The 24,112-nt window shown below is 33.9% G+C and overlaps 1 protein-coding gene across 7 annotated transcripts in view; it reads right to left on the bottom strand.

The window, feature by feature from the left end:
* Positions 1-24,112, bottom strand: part of CSMD3 (CUB and Sushi multiple domains 3) — a 1,245,869-nt gene that overhangs the window by 178,762 nt on the left and 1,042,995 nt on the right. For 4 of the 7 annotated variants that reach the window (XM_045049906.1, XM_019823045.3, XM_019823042.3 and 1 more), the window contains 3 exons: positions 10,482-10,595; positions 9,890-9,985; positions 8,131-8,334 (listed from right to left, as the gene is read on the bottom strand). In XM_045049906.1, coding sequence (XP_044905841.1) covers positions 8,131-8,334; positions 9,890-9,985; positions 10,482-10,595 — 414 coding nt within the window. The remainder of the gene's footprint in view (positions 1-8,130; positions 8,335-9,889; positions 9,986-10,481; positions 10,596-24,112) is intronic. The other 3 variants (XM_019823044.3, XM_045049907.1, XM_045049905.1) reach the window with 2 other exon arrangements.

Raw genomic sequence — 24,112 nt, forward strand, 5'->3', positions numbered from 1 at the left:
AAAGCTATTAGTGGCTGCAGGGGGTTATTTGAATCACAGTCTCAGAGGGAGGAGAGGTTGGATTTTTAGGAGAATGATTAATTTTAAGAAATCGGAAGTATAACAAGGTCATATTTGGAAGATAAAAACTTAGTCTTCAGCATATTTTTAGTTTTACATTTATTCCAAGGCTCATGTTCTTATCAAAATATGATTGTGGTTTATTATAATTTGCCTAAGAATGACTTGATATGACAGATTTGTGCAAGATTACTAAATATCCTTTATATAGTGGCTATTTAAATTTGTGGACTCTCTACCTTAGTATTTGACCATGTTAACTATAAGCACAATTCACATATCATGACTAATGGGGCTGCTTTCCAATCAACAGTTTAATTTCAGTATGTCGGTTTTTGCAAAATTACTGAACATTTTATTGTGTTTTACTACAACAAAAAAAATGGAAGTGTTGATAACAATAGTAAGAACAGTGAAACTGAAATAATACACTTGACATGAAAATCATTAGGAATGTAGAAAGCTGCTTTCTTTTGGTTCAAATGGATGCTCAGTTGGCTTAACCTGTTAACAGAGCATTCATTTGAACAGTAGAGAAAATACAATCACCAAATCCTGTAAGTAGACTGTCGAAGATTACATTTAAACTGTAAAGTATAAATAGAGAATTTGTTCTCCCCCAGAATAAAATTACGCATATAATATGTAAATGTATTGTTTGTGTTTTACCTATGTCTCTTTCCTAATTATCCAGAAAGAGAGTTAGAAGAGTTTTAAACTTCCCGTGGCTTGTAAAATCCAAGCAAGCAAAGTGAGCCAGAGCATCACCATCTGGTAAAAGTCTGAAATTAAAAATACATGGGCCCTGGACTTGGGAAATGGACGGGTTGTCTGACCTCTGCAAGGATTCAGAAAATTATCACAGTTAATTGTTAAAACTCATTCATCGAGCAAATGTTTACTGAACACCTATTATGTGCCAAACGTTTCTTGAACACCTATTGGGTCTTCTTTCAGTGGAACATAAAAACAATATATTGTCAGGGGAGAGAAGGGCAAAAAAGATTATAAAACTAAAAACAAAACAAAACAAAACAAAAAACAAATAAAGAAAACCCCAGACTACATATAATAGATGGGCAGTTGCCATTAAAGAAAAGCAGGATAAAGATATAGAGTAAGTGGAGAATGGTGGCAGAAAATTATTTAAGATAGGCTGTTTGAGGAAGATTATCAGGTTGAATGAAATGGTGTAGTAAGCCTAAAAACTACCTTGGGGATGTATGTTCCAGGCAGAAAAAATAGAAAGTTCAAAGGCATTGAGGCAGTTAATATTTTATCTATGAAGAAATATTGAAAATGAGCTAAAATTAAAAATAATACTTTGATATTAACCTAAGAAACTGTGTGTTTGGCTCTCATATTTGAATATTTAAGATGTCAAAACTTTCCTTTTTTTAATACTTATGAAATAATTATTTGTATTCAGAACATTTTTGAAGCTAAAAATATTTACAGTTAAAAACAGAAATAAAAGTGGGATGCTTGGGTAGCTCAGTCCATTGAGCTTCTGACTCGATTTCCACTCAGGTCATGACCTCACGGTTCATGAGTTCGAGCCCCATGTCGGGTTCTGTGCTGACAATGTGGATCCTGTTTAGAATTCTCTCTCTCCTCCCTCTCTGCTCCTCTTCTGCTCACGCTCTCTCTAGATCTCTCAAAATAAATAAATAAGCATTTTTTAAAAGTTAAAAAAAAAAAGAGAAGAAATACAAGTATATTTTCATTTATGTACAGGTTAGCAGTTGGACCAAATGGTAGAACCTAAACTGAGTTATCATCTGAGTGTCATTATGAATCAGCGCCTCTCCATTTCTAGTCTCATACAGATGCCATATGTCCTTCAGTTATATATTCAATTTTCTGGATTTCACTTGTTCTACAGGCTGTGCATTATTTCTCCAATGGCATAGGTGATACATCCTTTTCATGTGAACTTAGCAGAAAACAAGTTGTCTTATTCAATTTTCTATCACTAGGTATACACTTTCAAACCAATTCAAGATGAAAAGTAGTCTGTTCTCTGTTCAGACTCTCCATACACAGAGTGACAGGTTTCTCAAAAAGGCCAGGGAACCCCCTACAGATAGGTGGACTTCTGACAGAGAGTCTGTAATGGCTCCTAACTGCTTCAGCTTTTGCTCTCAAAGTATAAAGTGAGGCTGAATTCAGACAGGTTGGGGACAGTTTACTAACATTTACCCCTGAAGCTGAATGTCAACCATGGACTAGGGTCTGGTCTGAAAGTCTTTTATAGGCTTTAGTGTCTGGTAGGACCGCTTGTCCTTGCTGAAATGACCACAGTGGAATAGCATCCTCCTCCTTCCATTTACGTGGATTTTTGTTTCTGATGGCAAAAACACTGGGATTAACCACCTGATTTATACATGTGGCATATGAAAAAGCTTTGTAATACTCCTGAAACTCAATATTGCACTATATGTTAACGGAATGGAATTTAAATAAAAACTCAAAACAAACAAACAAAAATACACTAACATCTTCTTTCATTAAGATAAAAAAAAAGCTTTGTAATAATCATATAGAATAGGGATTTTCTTCTGTTTTATTTATTTGTGTATTTATTTAATTTTTTTAATGTTCATTTATTTTTGAGAGTGGGAGACTGTGTGAGCAGGGGAGGGGCAGAGAGAGGGGGAGACACAGAATCTGAAGCAAGCTCCAGGCTCTGAGCTGTCAGCACAGAGCCGGGCGCAAGGCTTGAACTCATGAACTGTGAGATCATGACCTGAGCTGAAGTCGGACACTTAACCAAATGAGCCACCCAGGCACCCCAGGTTTTTTCTGTCTTAAACAAAAATGATTTATGTTTAGGGTTTAGAGTTCTTATTCTCTGTATCCTACTTTATATTATTTTTCTCTCATTTCCCTTTCTTATTCCTAAAATCTTCTTTCATTTTTCTTGTTTTACTCCTTTTTTTAATGTGTATTTACTTTTGAGAGAGAAAGCACACAAGGAAGGGGAGAGGCGGGGGGGGGGGGGGGCAGAGGATCCAAAGCAGGCTCTGTGCTGACAGCAGAGAGCCCAATGTGGGGCTCAAACTCACGAACTGCAAGATCATGACTAGAGCCAAAGTTGGAAGCTTAACCAACTGAGTCACCAAGGCGCCCCTTGTTTTACTCATTTTTTAATGTCTTTTTATAGTTTTATTCTTCTAACCCTGTCTCACTTTCATAAATTTCTTTGGATAATGAAGTTTTTTTTACTTTCCAAAATCAGAAGAAAAGTCTGAATGCAAATCTTGGTTAAATATGTATACTCAAGGACAATTAGAATTGTAGTAATCGCTGTTTAACTTTTAACTTTATTTTAATTTTATACCCCTGCAAACAATGAGAACAAACCAAATCATGAACATACGTCTATTGTTTAAAGTCTCTTTCTTTTCAACCATTTGTCCTTAAATGTGTCAATTGGTGGAAAGAAATTTCAATCTCCCCCAAAAACAGATTTTAATAAATAATAACAATTATACCCCAAGAAAATTGTCATTATATTTCATCCAATGTCTTTCTTAAAAATGTTAAGTGCAAAAAAAATATGTTGTATTCAAGGGACTGTAAATTAATAGAATTGGAAAGGATGATAAGAGTCCATATTTTTAGCTTTTTAAAAAAAGATGCCAACATCTTCTGTGAAAGATAATTTTAACATTTTATAAACTTTAAAGTGCTATTGAAACAACATATCAACAAGTTAAAAGCAAAGATATTAAGCCTTTTTTCATCACTGAATGTAAATTCTATATTCTAGAACCAATACCTTCAGAATTAAAGTCTTCTCTCCTGATTCTATAATGGAAGATTTAGCAACAACAAAAAACAACTTAGTCATTCAGTACTTACGAGGTTCCAAGAACTGTGCCAAATCATTTAATAATCACAATAAACCTATGAGAAAATCCTCTTAGCTTCCTGCTTCATCTATATGGCAATTGAGAACCAGAAAGTTTGTAAAATTCCCAGGGTCGTATAGTAACTCACTACATCTCAGTGCTGAGGTCACAGCAGAAGACTTTACCCAAGACTTAATTAACTCTTATGCTAAACTACAGTTTGGAGCTATGCGGGATTTTATTCAGTTTTACATGACTCTTTATGACTTTCCCCCATTAATGAGGACATTAGTGTGATAAATATACAAATAGGATCTTTAAGAGGTGATTTATAGGTTTACACTTCAGTACTTTGCATATGTAGGTTTTCCCAACACTCAAACTAGAGGAAGAGATGAATTTTTTTGAATGATATTTAAAGATTAATGAGCTAGTTTATGAGTTTCCAGATGTCATTATATCACTCTAGTTTTATAATAGATGATTATCTTCAAGGAGTTTTCATCATGTATATGAAACTAAAGAAGACAGCTACTTACCTAGCTGTCTTCTATTATATGGTATTGATATTTTCTATCGATACATAAATAAACTAAGAGTGACACAAATTATATAAAAAAATACTGGGAAAAGTGAGATAGAAATAACGACTGATTTTCTATACGTATAGAGAAATATTAAAAAATCCATCGTGAGGCTGAAGAGATTTATTATTATCATGTGTCTGTCTTCAATTATTAAACTGATTTAAAGCAATGTAATTTCCGATTTATGCATACTGCATGACTAATTTTAGCATAGACATAGAGGAACATTTCTCTCAGCGCATGGTCCTTGAGTTTAGGATAATTTATTTATTACTATTTTATAAGAGTATGAAGTCAACATATATTGTGGCTCAAAAGGAGAAACATTATCTGTTTTGTCTTTATGAGAGCATAAAAGTACAGAAAGGGGAAGATCTGTTAGTACCATTAACACAAGCTCCATGCTAGATAAAAGGAGGAGGCATATTAACTCCAAATGAGTTGTTTTCCTGTACCATTGATTTTCAAAAACATATTTCAATAGGGTAAGAAATATCACATTATAAATAAAATGTAGATATCACATTAGGAAAGCTTAGCTTATAAATCAAAACCTATAGAGAAGCAGTCTTCTGTCATTTAGGTTGACGTTTAGAGTCAGAGAAAGTGAGTTTCTGCCTCTACTCCACCACTTACTATATGTTCTGTCAGTTCAAAAATAACTACTTTAGGGGGACAGCCTGGGTGGCTCAGTCAGTTAAGCATTGATTCTTGGTTTTGGCTCAGGTCATGATCTCACAGTTCCATAGGATCGGGCTCAGTGCTCACAGCACAGAGCCTGCTTCATATTTTCTCTCTCCCACTCTCTCTGCCCCCTCCCTGTCCCATGCTCTTTCTCTCTCTCTCTCAAAATAAATATAAAAAAAATAAAAATAACTTTTTCACCTAAGACTCAGTTTATTCAATCATAAATTCTGAAAGTAACTTTTCAATTGGTTGAAAAGTGGATGAAAAATTGGATGAAAGACCTAAATGTGAGACAGGAAACCATCAAAATCCTATAGGAGAAAACAGGCAGCAAGCTCTTTGATCTCAGCTGCAGCTATTTCTTACTTGACATGTTTCTGGGGGCAACGGAAATAAAAAGCAAACGTGAACTATTGGGACCTCATCAAGATAAAAAGCTTCTGCACTGCCAAGGAAACAGTCAACAAAACTAAAAGGCAACCGATGGAATGGGAGAAGATATTTCCAAATGACATATTGATAAAAGGGTTAGTATCCAAAATCTATAAAGAACTTACCAAACTCACCACCTAAAAAACAAATAATCCAGTGAAGAAATGGGTAGAAGACATGAATAGACATTTTTCCAAAGAAGACATCCAGATGGCCAACAGGCACATGAAAAGATGCTCAATATCACTCATCATCAGGGAAATACAAATCAAAACCACAATGACTTACCACCTCACACCGGTCAGAATGGCTAACATTAACAACTCAGAAAAGAACAGATGTTGGTGAGGATGCTGGGAAAGAGGAATGCTTTTGCATTCATGGTGGGAATGCAAACTGGTACATCCACTCTGGAAAACAGTATGGAGGTTCCCCCCAAAATTAAAAATAGAACCACCCTGTGACCCAACAATTGCACTATGAAGTATTCATCCAAAGGATACAAAAATGCTGATTTGATGAGGGCACAAGTACCGTAACTTTTATGGCAGTGCTATCAACAATAGTCAAATTATTGAAGAAGCCCAAATGCCCATCGACTGATGAATGGATAAAGAAGATGTGGTATATATACACAATGGAATACTATTCGGGAATGAAAAAGAATTAAATGTTGCCATTTACAACAACGTGGATAGAACTGGAGGGTATTACGTCAAGGTAAATAAGTCAGGTAGAGAAAGACAGATATCATATGATTTCACTTATATGTGGAATTTGAGACACACAACAGATGAACATAGGGGAAAGGAAGGAAAAATAACATAAAACAAAGATGGAGGCAAACCATAAGAGATTCTTAAATACAGAGAACAAACTGAAGGTTGCTGGAGGGGAGGCACGTAAGGGGAATGGGTTAAATGGGTGACGGGCATTAAGGAGGGCACTTTTTGGGATGAGCACTGGGTTCACATGTAAGAGATGAATCACTGGGTTAACTAACCTGAACTAAAAAAAAAAAATAAAATAAAACAAAAAATAAATAAAACTAGATACATGTAATTTCATTTTCAGGTATCATAAGATATGTTATTAAAATATATTTTACATATTTATAAGTGTATATGTGTTATATGCATGTTATATGTGTGGATATACACTCTCGTCACATTCTGTGAACAATTGGAACTGAGATTATTAAAATAAAAACAAAATTGTGCTTATCTCTTATTTTTTAAAAAATGTCCCTCTTATTTTCTAGATCACATGCCAATAAAACTTTAACAAGGGGGCGCCTGGGTGGCGCAGTCGGTTAAGCGTCCGACTTCAGCCAGGTCACGATCTCGCGGTCCGGGAGTTCGAGCCCCGCGTCGGGCTCTGGGCTGATGGCTCAGAGCCTGGAGCCTGTTTCCAATTCTGTGTCTCCCTCTCTCTCTGCCCCTCCCCCGTTCATGCTCTGTCTCTCTCTGTCCCAAAAATAAATAAACGTTGAAAAAAAAATTTAAAAAAAAAAAAAAAAAAAAAAAAGAAAAAAAAAAAAAAACTTTAACAAGAAAGAATTCAACTCATGAGAACTATTTCTTAACTTGTGATTATGTATTACCATCTTTCGTTTAATGTAATACTATGTAACCAAAGAAAATAATTTCCAGATATGCTCTTGGGACAGAGAATAAATAAACTTTGTAACTCACTTTTTCATATCTACGGAATGCTATAAGAAACAAAAGTCATTGTAATGATCCTAAAATAGCATAAAATTCTAACTGTTTAATGGCTTAGAGAATATTTTAATATGTTTCATATAACATGATTAAGAGCCCATTAAGTTAGAAAGTGTATATTCTGTTTACCAATTTAAATTAGATACAGTATACAATAACAATACAAACGATAAAGTTTGAAACATTAAGATCTGGCTAACCTTAATGTATTCTACTCACTCAAAGTGTTACCACTGAGACTTGTGAGAGACTGAAAAAATCTCTTATTTTATATTTTTTACACATATTTACAACTAATAAATAAAAGATAAAAAACAGATTTATTTTCTAATGCATATTTTGTAATTCTTTTGATGCCAAAGTAGAATATGGCCAAAGAAATCAGCTTCTGAGATCTTTAAATGATACGTAAATTCTTTACATATTGGCATAGGACACTCTGCATAATGTTTGAGAGATATTTATTTCAACAGCCCATATCACTAGCATTTAAATTTTGTTATTGGCAATATGCACATACATAATCATCCATCTAAATCAATAAATGAGGACACTATTCAGCTAATTTAAAACAAAATATTTCTCATTCATCACATTACATCTCAACTGCATCCAATATCCTCATTCATTTGCATATCTAGGTACATCATAACTAACAAAGTATTTAAGGATTAATGCATAACTATTAGATAACATAGAATTATTGACAGATGCAAGATAACTAGTTTTGATATAAAATATAAAATATGTATAATCACAAAGCTATCAAATTTACACACTTACCAATACAGGTAGGTAAGGAATCATTCCACTGGGCCAGAGAATTGGGAACTGTATCACACCTAATTGCGATGGATCCATGGAGGATGTATCCTGGATTACATTCAAAAAGAACCAATGAACCAACTGCAAATTCATTGCCGATCCTTCTTCCGAATCTTGGTTCAGGCACAGAACTGCATTGTGTGGAACTTGTTCTAGGAACAGCTGTGTACAAATAATTGTTTATTTTAATTTCATATTTGGTAGAGAAGTACAGATTTCAAAATATAACTAAACAAATCTCAAAGAAATGTTCACTTTTTATCAGCACTCAAATTAACAACTTGAATACATTTCTAAAAGTTTTTTTATTCGTACAGAATAAAATACAAGTTAAAATGGTTACTGCTATTGTCATCAAGAGTCTTAATTTAAAAAACATTTTACTTTTGATTCTTTAAACAACATCAAGTAGGTTTTTTTCTTATTTTTTGTTTTACCAAACTCATTAATATAACAAAGTAGTTTGAATTAGATATTTAAATTTATGGGATGATGACTGAAAGATCATGTGTTTCTCTTTTTAACCTGGGATACCAAGTTCAAACAATATGTGGCAGGTTACAGGAGGTGATGTCACAATTCACTTTTCACTAGTTTCATCAATTTAAAAAAGAAAACACAACATTTTACTACACAGCAGGTTCACAAACTTAGTTGTTTAAAATATGTTTGTTACTGATGAGGACAATTACTATGTTCAAGGCTAAGTAGAATAGAAGTCAGACAGATTAACAACAATAGAAGTTTTAATTTTAATAATCATACAATATCAGATTTGAAATTGTTTTTAAACTTTATAGGTACATTCTCGATTGTGACTTTTTTGTTTTAGTAAAATAGAATGATAACAGGATGTTTTTTCTTTTTAAAACACATACAGATGGGATTAAGGAGTTTGACAACTGCCCCGAAAATGATATGATGCATTCCAAATAGATTGTTTCCTCTTACGTGACTTGTCATAGTGCCTTTTTCAATTCATAATATCTCATACTGTTTAATGAAGGAATACTATTGAAAATGAAACAGTATAATATTATAGCCAACATTATAAGTGGGATAAAATCAGTTAATAAAAATATCAAATCACAAATGTCTATAAGTGTCTTAGGAATAAGTCCAAACTACTACATGATCATAAATAATTAAAATATTTGAAGTTATAGGTCTTTTCTTATTTTAATGGTAATATAAAGCCTTTTTTCTTTAAAAGGCGAGAAAAATCTATGTAAACAAACTTTCAGTTGCACAAAAATATTTAATAGCCATGAAGAAAGTTTGAAATCTCCTGAGAGAATGAGAAACTAAAATTTTAGAATGGAATAATGATTTCCCTGCATGTCTAAGTACATCAGCACAAAATTTGCCACATTTTTAATTTAGAATGCTGGACTATGGGGAAAATAGAATATGTGGAGACTGAAGAGTTGTCAGGAAAAAAAAAACAGATGCTTTAAAACAATACGTTGGAAGGAAGGAAAATCATACTTGAGAATGATGATGTAAGCAATAGGTCACTTTTGATCTTGGTCAAAGTAACAATGCTCTAGTGAGAAGGGAGGGAACAGGGCAAAACTTAAATCAAAATAAAACAAAACAAAACACAGCTTTGATATCTCCTATATGGTTATGAGGAGCTCGTCATTCAATAAACTCTGAACATAACATGAGGAAACTGATATTCCTTACTGTGTTTCTAGGCTACAGGGTCACTTACCTTGATAAACAAAGTGAAATCCCTTAGCTGTTATTGGTCCAACTGAAGTAAATCGAATTGTGATCTGATTACCTGAACTCAGTGGAAGTGATTCTCCTACTCAACAAAACAAACACTAAGATATCATAAATAATTTCATTCAGTAAACCTAACAAATTATATTAATTTACACTGTCTTTTGAAAATGTCAATCTATGTTCTATCAAATTACTTCAATATATCCTGTCTCTGACAATATATTCTTCGGGTTCAGCTTCAATCACAACCTTTTTACAGAAGGCTTCAATTACATTTTGATACATATTGTCTCATTTAAAAAGAATCCTTAAATATTTTATATTACATTTAACACCATAGACTAAGTGACTAAATATTATATTTACTTGATTACAACGCCCCAAAATAGTTGGTTATATTTTTCTCAAGCGTTCGAGTTATTATCGTGTTTCTACTTTTTTTTTTTCAATAAAGAGTGATTCTATTTTCAGTTTATTTCTAATACGGATGACATAAATCTCAACTTTCACTACAATACCAATCAAAGTCAGTCTTTAATCAATAACTGATGCATGGCAGTTCTATTAAAGGATACCTGAATGGGATCCTGAGAGGGAAGATAACAGAGAAGATTGCTGAGTTGGCCCATCATACACCTCAACAACATCGTGGAGTGATGTCTGGAAAAATACAAACTGGCCAAACACCACTGATCAACAGGAACCAGGAGAAGCAAACAAATCACCAACCATCCATAAACGAAAACAAAAAATAAAAAACAAAACAAAAAAAAATAGAAAGAGGAGGAGAGAGAGAACAAAGTATTACAATATAATACTCATCTTTTTTTTTTCTACCTTTAAAAGAGGGTAGATGCCAATTGGTTGATATGCCTGACATATGTATTTCAGGTCATAAAGGTAATGACCATGACCTAAAAGCAATAAAATTTTTAGATACTATATTTAAAATAAATTAAATGGGTATATACAGCATTTATTTTGAGATCAGAAATCATAAGGTTGGTGATTAATACTTTATAATAACTCTTTTTTTTTTTTTTTAATTTTCCCATTGGTAGTTTGGCTCTTTTCACTTTGTGACTCTCTTCCCTTTTTCTAATTTTTTTCTCCTCTTTTATATAAGATAATATTTTAACTTAGGGGAAGTTTTGTAGATTGCTTTGAAAATGCTATTCCATTATGAGTAATACTTTCACTGGAAAAATATCAGCAAGATTCTTTTCAGGTACGTAGTGTTTAGTTCACACTCTAACTTAAAACGGTTCCTAAGCATATATGGCTAATATTCTGCCAAAATAAATATTACTTATAATTCCTCAACAATTAAGGTATAAAATTTTAAAAAATGAATGCTTTTTCATGGTAAGTACAGATCTGAAATACTTATTAATGAGTATTTATAAATATCTCCTTATTTTGTACTTTTCCTTTAATTATGCCCTAACATTAAGTATAGAAACGACCCAAACTGTAACTTTAAAAAAAAAAAAAAAAGAACTTGTTTCAGAGCAGAAAGAAGCTTATGTTTTATGTTTTGTAAAAAATGAGATAAATAATAAAAATTATCTTTAAAACATTTTATTGAATACAAAACCTATGGGTTTAAAAGAGTGATTTCTTAAAAGTTTAATAATGTAAAACCAAGGTAATTTTTATCAACTCAAAATCACATTAGTGTGATTAAACGATATTGCATGAATACATATATTTTAAAAGTTCATTATTATTTACACTTCAAATCAAGATTATGGTCATTCTTTGGCGGTCTTATGAAGACAGGCTAGTTCATCTGAAACATGCTGAGTTTTGCCTATGAACACATACACGTAATACTGTAAACAAAGCTATACTTTTTTGTTTTTTTGGCCTGCTAAAATAAGCTGGTGATCTCAGTCCAGTTCTTTGTGGGGTAAAGGAAAAGGAATACAGACACGGAGTTGTTGTTTTGAACACTTCCCGAATATTGACGTGCTGTATTTCATAAACAATCCTCCTGAAAACATTGTTTCAAAGTCATGAAAACAAATTTATGTTTCTATCAAATCAGATACATGTAGGCAATTGTTTTAAGAGTTTACAAGTCACATGAAATTTCAGTCCAGACCTTTTTAGAAGATCCATATATTGGTCTACCAAATCCCAAACTATTTAAAAAACATTCGAAAAAATATTAAGAAAGTTTTTGTTTTCTGTTTTTGTATTTGTTTAGATTGGTGTTTGATGTGTTTTCAGATGTGTCTTTGAAAGCTTCAGTGACAATGCAGGTGTTGCCATTGCCAAGTGTCCCCCTTTCCCCCCAAAATCATGTTAGCCTAATTATAGGAGCTTTGCTAAGAGCATGTGCAGCAAGGCTCTTGGTAGATAAACTATTCTTTCTTTATGTCTTTTTGGAAAGACCTTAGATGAAACATTAAAATTCAACATCCCTTAAATCTTTCTGCTTAAATATTTCAAATGTTTCATTCGGAAACATGCCCAGTTCCCAAGCAGATCACCACATTACAAACATCTAAAAAACAAAACAAAATAACACCCACCCCTGTTCAAAACAAAAACAAAAACAAATAAAAAAAATCCCATACACAAAAAAGAGTCATCCAAGAGCTTTTTCTAAGAAAAAGGGGAAAAATATTTCTTTCCTCTTGTTCACAATTGTTATTTCTCCACAGGTCGAGCAGACTTTTGTGTCACTTGTAAATGGGAATGTTGAAAAGTGTGACTTTTTTTTAATGTTTATTTATTTTGAGAGAGAAAGAGCAAGAACAGGGGATGGGCAGAGAGAGAGAGAGAGGGAGAGAGAGTGAAAAGTGTAACTTTTAACAATATAGCCATTAACACAGTGTATTTGCATCATTTTAAGTAACAAACATTGTATGGCATGCCTTTGGAGTATTCTTAGTAACTCGTGCCTGTAATTTGTTGTGCTAATTCTGAGGTGACAATGAAGAGAATTAAGAAGCATAGGGGGTGAAGGAGTGGAGCTTTGAATCTTGCCTTATGAAGTACTTAGTACTAATAAGCTACTACTCATTTTTAAAAGTTTATTTATTTTGAGAGTGAGAGAAAGAGCACATGCAAGCAGGGGAGGGGCAGAGAGAGAGAGAGAGAGAGAGAGAGAGAGAGAGAGAATCCCAAGCAGGCTCTGCCCTGTCATGGTAAGATCATAACCTGAGGCGAAATCAAGAGTCATATGCTTAACTGACTGAGTCACCCAGGCACCCCAGCTACTATTCTTCAATTGCTATCTAAATCTGTATTAACATAGCCAATGGAAATCTTAAAGTAAAAATAGCTTTTATTAGGAGAAAAGTTACTTGAGAGCATAGTAAACTATTACATGAAAAATAAAATTTTTAAGTACATTTTGAATACATTTTTTGTAGTATGAAATATTAAGAACATTTGCATGGTGATTTCAGTTCCTACACAGCAGGTTGAGTATTGCCTCAGCAAATTATGTTACAAGCCTGAACCAAATCTTAGAAATCTCAAGAATTGAATGGTAAACTTTGTGTTTGCTTTTCAATTCTGTCTGCAAATGCCTTTATTTAGTTTTCTTACATTCAAGACATCAGGTCTTCTGCTTCTAAAATGTTCTGAATGGCCAAGTGCACCCTTGGCATGGTTGAGACTTTGTAGGAAAAAAAAAAAATTGTGAAAGAATTTAAGATGGATCCAAAGATAACTGAAAGTTCGTTTTTGGTAAGTGAGATGTTTTTAGCATACCTTTCTGGGTTACTGGTGTTTTGAGGCCTGTGGTGTATGTAATGGATTATTGTCCAATTGACAGACATGTTCTGTATCTATCCATAAATTAATTTTAGCATTCTATCTATCTATCTAGCTAGCTAGCTAGCTAGCTAGCTATTGATCTATATTTGGTTATTGAATTCTCTGTTGAACCACTGTAGTATTTGACTAAAATGTTCATTAATTCTTGAGTTAAATAAAATTTTTGATGCAAGAAAAAAAATTGACACATGGTTATTTTATATTTGCATGGGAATCACAGTTATGTTCCCTTCAAAAAACAAATCAAAAAACCTTTTAATACTGACCTAGATACCTCAACTTAATGACTGCACCATCTTTTTATTTCTAGGACTACAATTAACCCCCAAAGTTTGGACTGATTATGCCTTCTGGAATGATTAGCAAGCCCTCTATCTTCTTTTTCTTAGTTTCCAACAGAGACACAGAATTCTCTGCATCTCAACTCCACGCTTCTTTCCCTTACTCTGGAGATCTGCATGTGGATATCAAAAGCACCTTGTTCTCAGCCTATTAGAGTAGTCTATAAACACAAAGCTGTTTCTTACGAGAAACACCACTTCCAGTGAACTTTTTTTTTTCTTTCTTAAGCATAATAGATCTTAAAAATAATGTTTTAATTCTTTTATTAAAATCCTTTTTAAAATGTTATATATATATATTATTGCAAGCTGGGAAAAGGAAGAAAAGGGAAGCCTGATAAGCTAGAAAATACCACCCAAAATAACCCTTCAAATCAGCCGATGCAAATAATCTATTATGTCTGAAACTACTTCTGACCTCTTATTTTCCATATATTTTACTCTAGAATACAGTTTATTAATCTAACTAATATATTGATTCTGTTCTATGATGTATCAAAACAGAACTGGAATCAGAAAGGTGAGCCATCCAGAGAGAGTCCTGCTCTTAGACCCCATTAACTATATTTGAAGTCATTCAGGTAGCAGCTTACCTCTACCTATGGAAAGACGCTAGGTTGGCCAATTAAATCAATTGTAACCCAACAACAGAGCATGTTGGGCACATCTTTTAATGCAGATCATTACTATGCTCATCATTTAATCCATTTTGAAAAGCAACTCCTCTACCAACCTCTAATGGGCAATATTTAGGAGGTATCCTAGGCTGCATTTTTTTTAATCTATAACTTAGATTTTTAAAAGTCACTTAAATAGTCTGATTAAATCACTTAGATAGAGAAAACCTCTAATGTAGATTAGATAGGCAGGATATTTACCCCAACTTTAAAATTTTGTCTTAGTTCATTTGCTTCCCCATGATCAAATAAACCAAATAAACTCAGAAGACATGACATTGTGTTTATCTGGTTTTCTTTGTAGGTAAATCAAGGTTTATTAGACATCTAATTTTTACAGGGTTGTTAATCCAACCAAGACAGAGAGGCGGGGTTCCATTTACAGAGAAGGTTCGCATGATGCAAGTGTTCACTTAACAAAGTTTCAGAGCCCATTTGTTTCCTATTCTGCACCAACTCTTTTCTACCACTTCTCCTTTAGTCACATTCGTTTAACTCATGAGACTTTATCCATTCTGCTTAATTTAGCCATTCCAAATGTAAGTCAGTAAATGATGACAGGGTGCCGGGGATGGTATAAAGAAACTCTGAGGAAAAACAAGACAAAGCAAAAACAGAAACAGAAACAAACCAAAACCAAAACCAAAACCAAAACAAACCTGAGAATTAATATGGCTAAACTGTCAGAAGGCACCATGCAAACCAACAGTCTCCTGGAAAGTATCTTTGTGGAAAACAGTACAGTGGACACCTGAGGTGGGACATCGTTCACAACATGGCTGAGCGCCCAGAGGGGTGAGCATTTGTTTAGAGTATAAATAAATAGTTCTTTACTTTCAACTGTTGCTGATGTTCCACAATTACCTAAGCTAGTAAGAATATTTCTTAAGTTACACTTCATTCTTGTGCAATCAAAACAACCAGAGGCTTGGGGCGCCTGGGTAGCGCAGTCAGTTAAGCGTCCGACTTTAGCCAGGTCACCATCTCGCGGTCCGTGAGTTCGAGCCCCGCGTCAGGCTCTGGGCTGATGGCTCAGAGCCTGGAGCCTGTTTCCGATTCTGTGTCTCCCTCTCTCTCTGCCCCTCCCCCGTTCATGCTCTGTCTCTCTCTGTCCCAAAAATAAAAATAAACGTTGAAAAAAAAATTAAAAAAAAAAACCAACAACAACTAGAGGCTCACTGATTTAGCAATTAAGTTTAAATGAGGATAATAAAACAAACATGGACACAATTGATGTTATTCAGTGACTAGGGCTGGAGTTATTGAATTAAAAATAAATATTGAATCTATGCAAATACAGAAGGGTTTCAATTTTGCTTTTATCAATTTTATTGTTCTCTCAGGAAGGAATAACTCACAGAGTATCCCAATGGGGTACTAGTTTTAAAAGGAAAACAAACAAAACAAAACAAAATAAAAAATAAGAACCTCAGACGCAGATGGGCCATGGCTAAAGAAACTGATCTAACCATCTCTGTGGAAGGTGGTAAACGGTAAAATTAAAATGTCTTAGAGTTTGTGGTAAATTCAGGTCTTATTCAAACTTGCTTTGATGTAAAAGGGATCAAATTTAGTGGAGGAAGACAGAGAAGTAGATCTCCTTAGGCATCGGTAGTTCTAGTTGTCAGATGGATGGTACCTTATTCATTATGGTGCCAAAGTACTAAAACGACAAGACGTCTTTACTCTATGAGAGAATAGATAAAGCAGCTTAAAGACTGTCAGTTTCTGCAACTGAGCAGATTTAGAAGGACTAAGGCTTTAAACTAACGAATCTACAATTCTAGAATGCCCTGATAAAGGACAATGAAAACTGCCAAATGAAGAGTTAGGTCAGGTTCTGGAATGAGACTTTAGGATCGAATCTAGGACGAGCCTCACAGAGAATTTACTTCACTTTTCCATGCCTCAATTTCCTCATCTGTAAAAGGGAATAATGATAATAAAGGTAACCTCATATGATTAATGTGAGTTATTGTATAAATTGATACCGGTAAAACACTTTGAACAAGTACCTGAAACACAATAGTAAGTATTAGTTACTACCATAAGTATCTCAGCTTTGTAAATTTATAGGCTACTAATTCAATATCTGAAAATTCATGATAGGAAAAATTTAATTGACCTTTGAGGTTACATAGCATATTTTTTCTCATACTTTGCTTTCCATACATGAGTCTTTAAAATAAGTGTTAGAGCCGGTTGGGTTAGAGGAACATTCCATGCATTTTAATCAAGGTTCATTTGTCTTATGATTCCAGAATGACTAGGTACTTCTCTTATCTACTTGATTTTACATTCTCTCCTTTTGGATGGAATATGAAAGTGTAATTAGCAGTGTTCTATATGGACTAAGAAAAGAGGAGCAAGGTGAGAGAGCACTTTACTTTTGTTTTATTTTGCTCCCTTTATTTTAAGTCCCTCTGTTGCGAAAGCAATGAAACACCAACACAAAAGAAATAGTTCCACACAGAGGGGAGTCTAGACAGAAAAAGGAAAAAAAAAATACTGTAAATTCCTATTAGATCTCAGCATGATTCTCAACATGCCTATTATCCTTTTTCAAAATCCACACATTCTCTTGTATTCTAGGGTTCGTTTTGATTGTATTAGGCACTCAGCTGGTTAGTTGCTCTGTTAAAAAATTGTAAAGAAGTCACCTCCATTTCGCTCAGCTTGCATTTTATTCACCGACACGGCAAAGAAAACACACGTGTGCACACACTCTACCAACAGAACAGAAATAAGATTCAAATCAAAGATGTGTTTAGAACTGTACTGGATTATATGTGAGAGCATAAAAAAATTACTGTTGGTGACATAAGATATCAAAAAGTTTGGCTAGCTTTATAGGAATTTTATTTCATACTTTCATCTCAGTATGAATATTTCAAGACAATATTGTAGAAATGTCCATGTATGCCAAATGCTTCCTTTTTAAATTAGTAACATATACAGAACTCGTTGTTCTCTATATGTTCTCACTGTGAAAGTACTTATAAAAAACTCCAAGGTTGCTTTTTGGGATATTATGCCACTTGGATACCTCATAATTTTAAAAGCATTCTCATTTAAAGATGATTACAAGTAGCCAATTAAAACTTCAGTTTTATGAAATTACATATATGTGTGTGTGCATTATACACATACATATAAAGTTAAATATTATAACAATTTATTCAAAAGCACCAAAAGGCGGAACTTTAAAAACCAGACCCAAGGGAGTGCCTGGGTGGTTTAGTTAAGGGCCCGACTTCAGCTCAGGTCATGAACTCGCAGTTTGTGAGTTTGAGCCCTACCTCTGGCTCTGTGCTGACAGCTCAGAGCCTGGAGCCTTCTTTGGATTCTGTCTCTTTCTCTCTCTATTCCTTCCCCATTTGTACAATCAATCAATCAATCAATCAATAACAAACCAGCCCCAAATCACATTAGTGTGCTACTTATTTTCAAAATGTCATCCTGCGATGGAAAAGTTTGAATAGAAGTTGCATTAATTGATGTAATAACAATCGAGCATTTCATCAGTATTTTGGAAACTCTTCTATTTTCTACCTATCAGATTCCAAAGACTTACAGTTATCCTTTTAGTACAATACTAGTAACCTATTAACTCACAATGAGGTGCTTTATACTAATGCAGCATCTTAGTTAAGGTGAGTCATGTGAATCATATACTAATTATCCAAAGGTTATTAAAATCACATAGAAGTTTGCCCCCACCACGATGCTGGGGCCGATCTTGCCCTAGAGCAAATAACCTACAAGTGCTAGGTTAGCAGCTCACAGAGTACTGTGAGAGCATTCTGGCTCTGAAAACAACCATACCAAACTCTCATTATTGCTATTTTGTAATAATTAGGAAAAGATGCTATTTAAAAACCAGAATCATGGCTCTGACCATGGTACCCAATTATCCAGGAGGTAAGTAGTTCTAGAAATCTTGTCCTGCTTTGAATGCATAACAGTAAACAGGATCCTAATTTTTTTTTTCCTGTTAGCAATTTCCTTCCTGTGTGATACTTGTGTTGATCTATAAACTGGTGTAGTGACTAAATCCATAATATTTGCTTTCAGGATTCTCTAAAGCTGGTTTTCTGTATATGCTATGGCCATTAGCCCACCACCAAAATTACAAACTGCCTATATGACTTATTTCAAACATATAGACATTATAAAAACCCTTTTATAGCAAGTATAGTTCGGTTTTCTTTAATTGTTTCAGGAACAAATATCTTTTCAACGGCAAGCCAACAGCTTATCTGCAACTTGGCAGTTGTAACGTTTCCCAATAGCTGAAAATTAATTTGGTGTTCAAAAAGCAATGAAATCAAGAAAAACACAATAAGCAATTCTACTGCATGTTTAAAGTAATTGAATCAGGAAAGCAAAATTAGAAGTTTAAAGTGTTACAATATTTTATTAGTGCTTTTATTTTTAACTCAATTTCAATTTGGATGAGTATTTGTCTTTAATCACTCCTAAGAAATTTTTCCTACAGATTTGGCAGAATATGTCTGCCAAATCCCAACTAGACCAGACAGATTCAGGTCAGGAAAATATTCTCATGTGGACTATAACATAAGTTAGTGGAATTTTTTTTTTTATTATGGAAATTTCCAAACATATACAAACTAGAGAGAATAGTAAAATAAACACTCATGAACCCATCCACCCAGTTTCAACACTTATGAACATTTGCCCGTTTTGTTTCATTTATTCTCTCCCATCCCTCCTATATCCTCAACTTTTGAGCACTTTCAAGCAACTCCCAATATTCTACCCCTTTTCCATAATGACTTCAGTGTTTACTTCTAACAGATGAAGACTTCAAAAAAAATAACTACAATGTGATTACCGTATGTAATAAAACTAACAATAATTTCTTTCTATCATTGAATAACCATTTTTGATCACATTTCCTGATCTTCTCCTTCCAAATAAGTATTTTTTTACACTTGTTTTGATTAAATCAAGATGCAAACAAAATCCATGCATTCCTTTGGTTGATGTCATATATTTATGGGAAAAATATGGGTCTTTTGAAGGCAGGGAGACTGAAATAGGATAAACCTCAACTGAGCAAAATTCTCCTGTCATCTAATTTTTGTTTAGAGTTAATTGGCGAAGCCACAGTGAGCAGATAATTTTCTGTGGAGAACACCTCTGGAGGTGGGCGGGCTGCTCTGTGGACAAAGTTCCTGATCCTCTGAAGTCCTATTTCAATCAGAGCAGTTTTGTTTCTCTGTTTTATTTATGGGACATTCACATACAATTCAGCATTAAGCCTAGATTCAAATTCTTGCTTTCACTGGATTCTTTACACCCTGCACATCGCCTCCTACGCATGCCATGCCTTTTCTGCAGGCTCAGCACCCCGAAATCCTCAATTCTCAAAGTTCCACTGCTTAAGAGTTCTTTAACTGGCAAAATTTACATCTGTTTTAGGATGACAGATGGAGGGGTTCATCATAGGGCAACATCTAAAAGAGTTTCTCAGTTCCCCCCAACCCCCGCAAAAGAAAGAAAGAAAGAAAGAAAGAAAGAAAGAAAGAAAGAAAGAAAGAATAAGAAAAGAAAAGGAAAGAAAAGGAAAGAAAAGAAATCACTAGTCATCTCTTTAACTTGGGTTCTAGCTTCACCATGTTGGAAGTCATGCTTGTACATTTTCATGACAGAAGGAATTCCAAGCTTAATTAGTCTTAACGTAGATACAATGCTACTATGTTCTGAAATTTATTTTTCTGGACCATATTCCATTCGAAATGTCCAATTAGAGGAAGAGAATTTGCTGCTGCTGAAAATTTAGAAAATGGAGGATCTGGTATGTTCATTTATTTACTAAATCAATAAAAATTATATTTACATAAAGGTATAATAATAACTGGTTATCATTTATTGAACCCTTACTATATGTAAGGATCTGTGCAGGGCTCTTTATACATATCAGCCACATTGATCCTTAAACTAACCTTTGAAGTAGGCACCACTATCTCCATTTTAAATATGGAAAAACTAAAACTTATTTAAGTAAGTTAAAACAACTATCAAAAATTACAAAACCAGCAAGAGCTAAGATTTGAGTTCATGGAATATGAATCCATTTTCAGCCTGATCTCTTAAGTATTATTCGTAGAGCACAGCAATCTGGAATCTACTAGTGAATAAGCAGACTTGAAAGTCATTGAGGAAATCTTACTACAACAAACCTAACAATTAACATCCATGATACAGATTCTGAACATGATTTTTTTTTTTTTGGATATTTTGTTGAGAAAGGTGGGGAAGACTTTAATAGTATATTTATAAATGTATTGTCTTAAATGACCAAATAATTAATGAATTTTATCTTGAAAACACATTCATATAATTTATACAATACTGTGCTCTTAATAAGTAAGGTGTTATATGTCCTGTAGACTCTCAGCCCTTTTTAGGAGTAGATTTTAGAATTCAGAAGAGTAGCAGGGGCAGCTCTTTCTGCCCATGGATACTGTCCTCATGCTTTAATAAAACCACCTTTTTTGTACCAAAAGAAAAAAAAAAGAGTAGCAGAGTCTGTCACGTAAGTTTTGTTCTCATAATCATTTACAAAATAAAATGCTGGTCATAAAGAACCTAGGATTTACAGTTCTGTACACCTGGATTTGACCAGCTTTGCTACTTAGTGTTGTGTGACCTTGACCAAACTAATAAACCTTCCTAAATCTTTTTCCTGATCTGCAAAATAACACCCACTCCCTAGGCTTGTTGTAAAGATTAATCTGTAAAGCATCTTGTCCAGTAGGTGCTTAATATACATAATATTACTCACACATACACACACACATACACACACACCCCCCCACACACCCCATACCTTGTGACCTTTTTAATTGCTTGTTTAAAAATTTTTAAATCAAAATAAAATTATATAAATAAATTAAATTCATCATTAATTTTTAACTCTGCCAAATGTGATGCTCAGAAGTGATAATAGTAATCTCAACAATGGAAACAAATAAGAACAACAGAATAGAAATTTTGGAAAATACCCTATCATTCATTTAGTCCAAACCATCCGAAAATATAAATATCCTTTTAGTCTTTTAAACTTCCCCAGAGAATACATTGACCATACTGGTGTATAAAGGAGTTATTGAAATAAATCTACACAATATGTATTATTCAAAGAGCACAGTGAACTCTACTAGGGGAAAATTGGTATCATTTATTGTTTCAGTTCTCCAAAAGACTTTTCTTCTGTAGTTAGTTTTTTTTTTCTTTTCAGAGAGTCTCAAACTATATGGTTTATTACTAAAGAAAGAAAAAAAAGTATTTTATGCTAGCCTGAAAAGAGCTACTCTTAAGTAAAAATAAAGTAACTTATCTCACTGTTGCTGTCTTAACATCTTCACCATCACTCTTGTCCTTATCACTGATTTTTGGCAACATCATCATCATCATTATCAAAAGCATCTAATATTCTTCCACAGTTTCATTCCAAAAACCCTTACCATTATTAAGTTAGTTATTATTTACTATGTGCAAAATACTGTACTGTTCCTGAGAAACTTACAAATGGATATCCTAGGTACATTGATACATTTTGGTATTGATAAATATTGATAAATTTCAGCTTTTCATATAAAGATACTTTTGACTAGAAAATCATTTAGGTATACAGACAAAGCTGAAAGAAATTTGAAACATTTTTTCCTTCACTTGGTGCACTTGTAAAATTTAGTTGGATTAACATCACTAGTTGATAAACAAGGAACCTATGTTTGAGGTTGATATATAAATCTATTGGTATCTGCTTCCTTACCCCAAATTTTGTACATATAAATCAATTTATTTATTTATTTAATTTATTTATATTTTTTAAGTTCCTTTTAAGAAAGTTTATAGATACGTTAAACAATTCTCCACTGAATTAATAAAATTGCAGTTTGGGGATATGGCCTTGCATCAACAAAGATCTCATGGTAAATTAGTAATACAAAAATTAGTGATGATTAATATTCTGTCTTGCCTCTGTTCTCATATTGGGCCAATCTACATGATATGATTGAGTTGTGTTCAAAAGATATTACTAGCCTACAGGTAAGATTTTAAAATGCGTGTTCTCATCAAAATAATGTAAAAATGATAGGTGCCCAGATGAACTCACAAGATCAATTTGACCTGAAATCAGTGTAGTTCATGAAAATAATAGGACATTTTAACTGTACAAGAGATTTCACAACCACCAGTCTCAATTCTTTGTTTTACAAATGATATAACAAAAATGCAAAAAGGGTGAAGGATTTGCAACACCAAGCCTGCAGGAGAATGCATTCTAAACTTCAATTAGAATAACAAGAAACATCCCTGAAAGAACTGGGTCTTCACTAGGAAAAGGTTAAAGTCTCTAGACATAAATAATACAATTACTACACCTGCATGGAAAACATTGCTTGATTCTGTTGTTTTTGGGGGTATTATGTTAGTTTCAGGTATACTATGTACAACATAGTAATTCAATATTTTATTCATTATGAAATATTCAGCACAATAAGTCTAGCGACCATCTGTCACTATACAAAGTTGTTACAATATACATACATATCTACAATAAAGTTTTTTTTATTTGTTTTTTTTTAATTTTTTTAATGTTTTATTTATTTTTGAGACAGAGAGAGACAGAGCATGAATGGGGGAGGGTCAGAGAGAGAGCGAGACACAGAATCCGAAGCAGGCTCCAGGCTCTGAGCCATCAGCACAGAGCCTGACGCGGGGCTCGAGCTCACAGACTGCGAGATCATGACCTGAGCCGAAGTGGGACGCTTAACCGACTGAGCCACCCAGGCGCCCCTTAAGTTTATTTGTTTTAAGAGAGAGAGAGAGAGAGAGAGCATGCAAGTAGAGAAGGGGCAGAGAAAGAGGGAGAGACAGAACCCCAAGTAGGCTCCCCACTGCCACTGTAGAGTCTGATGTGGGGCTCCAACTCACAAACCGTGAGATCATGACCTGAGCCAAAAGCAAGAGTTGGAAACTTAACCAACTAAGCCACCCAGGCGCCCCTATGATAAAGTTTAACATTAAATTAGGCACAGTAAGAGGTTAACAAGAATAACTAATAATAAAATGGAAAAATTTAACAATATACTGTAATAAGTTAGGTAAATGTGGTCTCTCTCTCTCAAGATATCTTTGGGGCATTTGGGTGGCTCAGTCGGTTAAGTGTCCGATTTCAGCTCAGGTCATGGTGTCACGGTCTGTGATTTCGCGCCCCAAGCTGGGCTCTGTGCTGACAGCTTGGAGCCTGGAGCCTACTTTTGATTCTATGTCTCCCTCTCTCTCCGCCCCTCCCCCACTCACGCTCTGTCTCTCTCTGTCTCTCAAAACGTGAATAAACGTTTAAAAAAAAAAAGA

The sequence above is a fragment of the Felis catus genome, chromosome F2, assembly GCF_018350175.1.
Source record: "Felis catus isolate Fca126 chromosome F2, F.catus_Fca126_mat1.0, whole genome shotgun sequence".
Classification (NCBI taxonomy): domain Eukaryota; kingdom Metazoa; phylum Chordata; class Mammalia; order Carnivora; family Felidae; genus Felis; species Felis catus.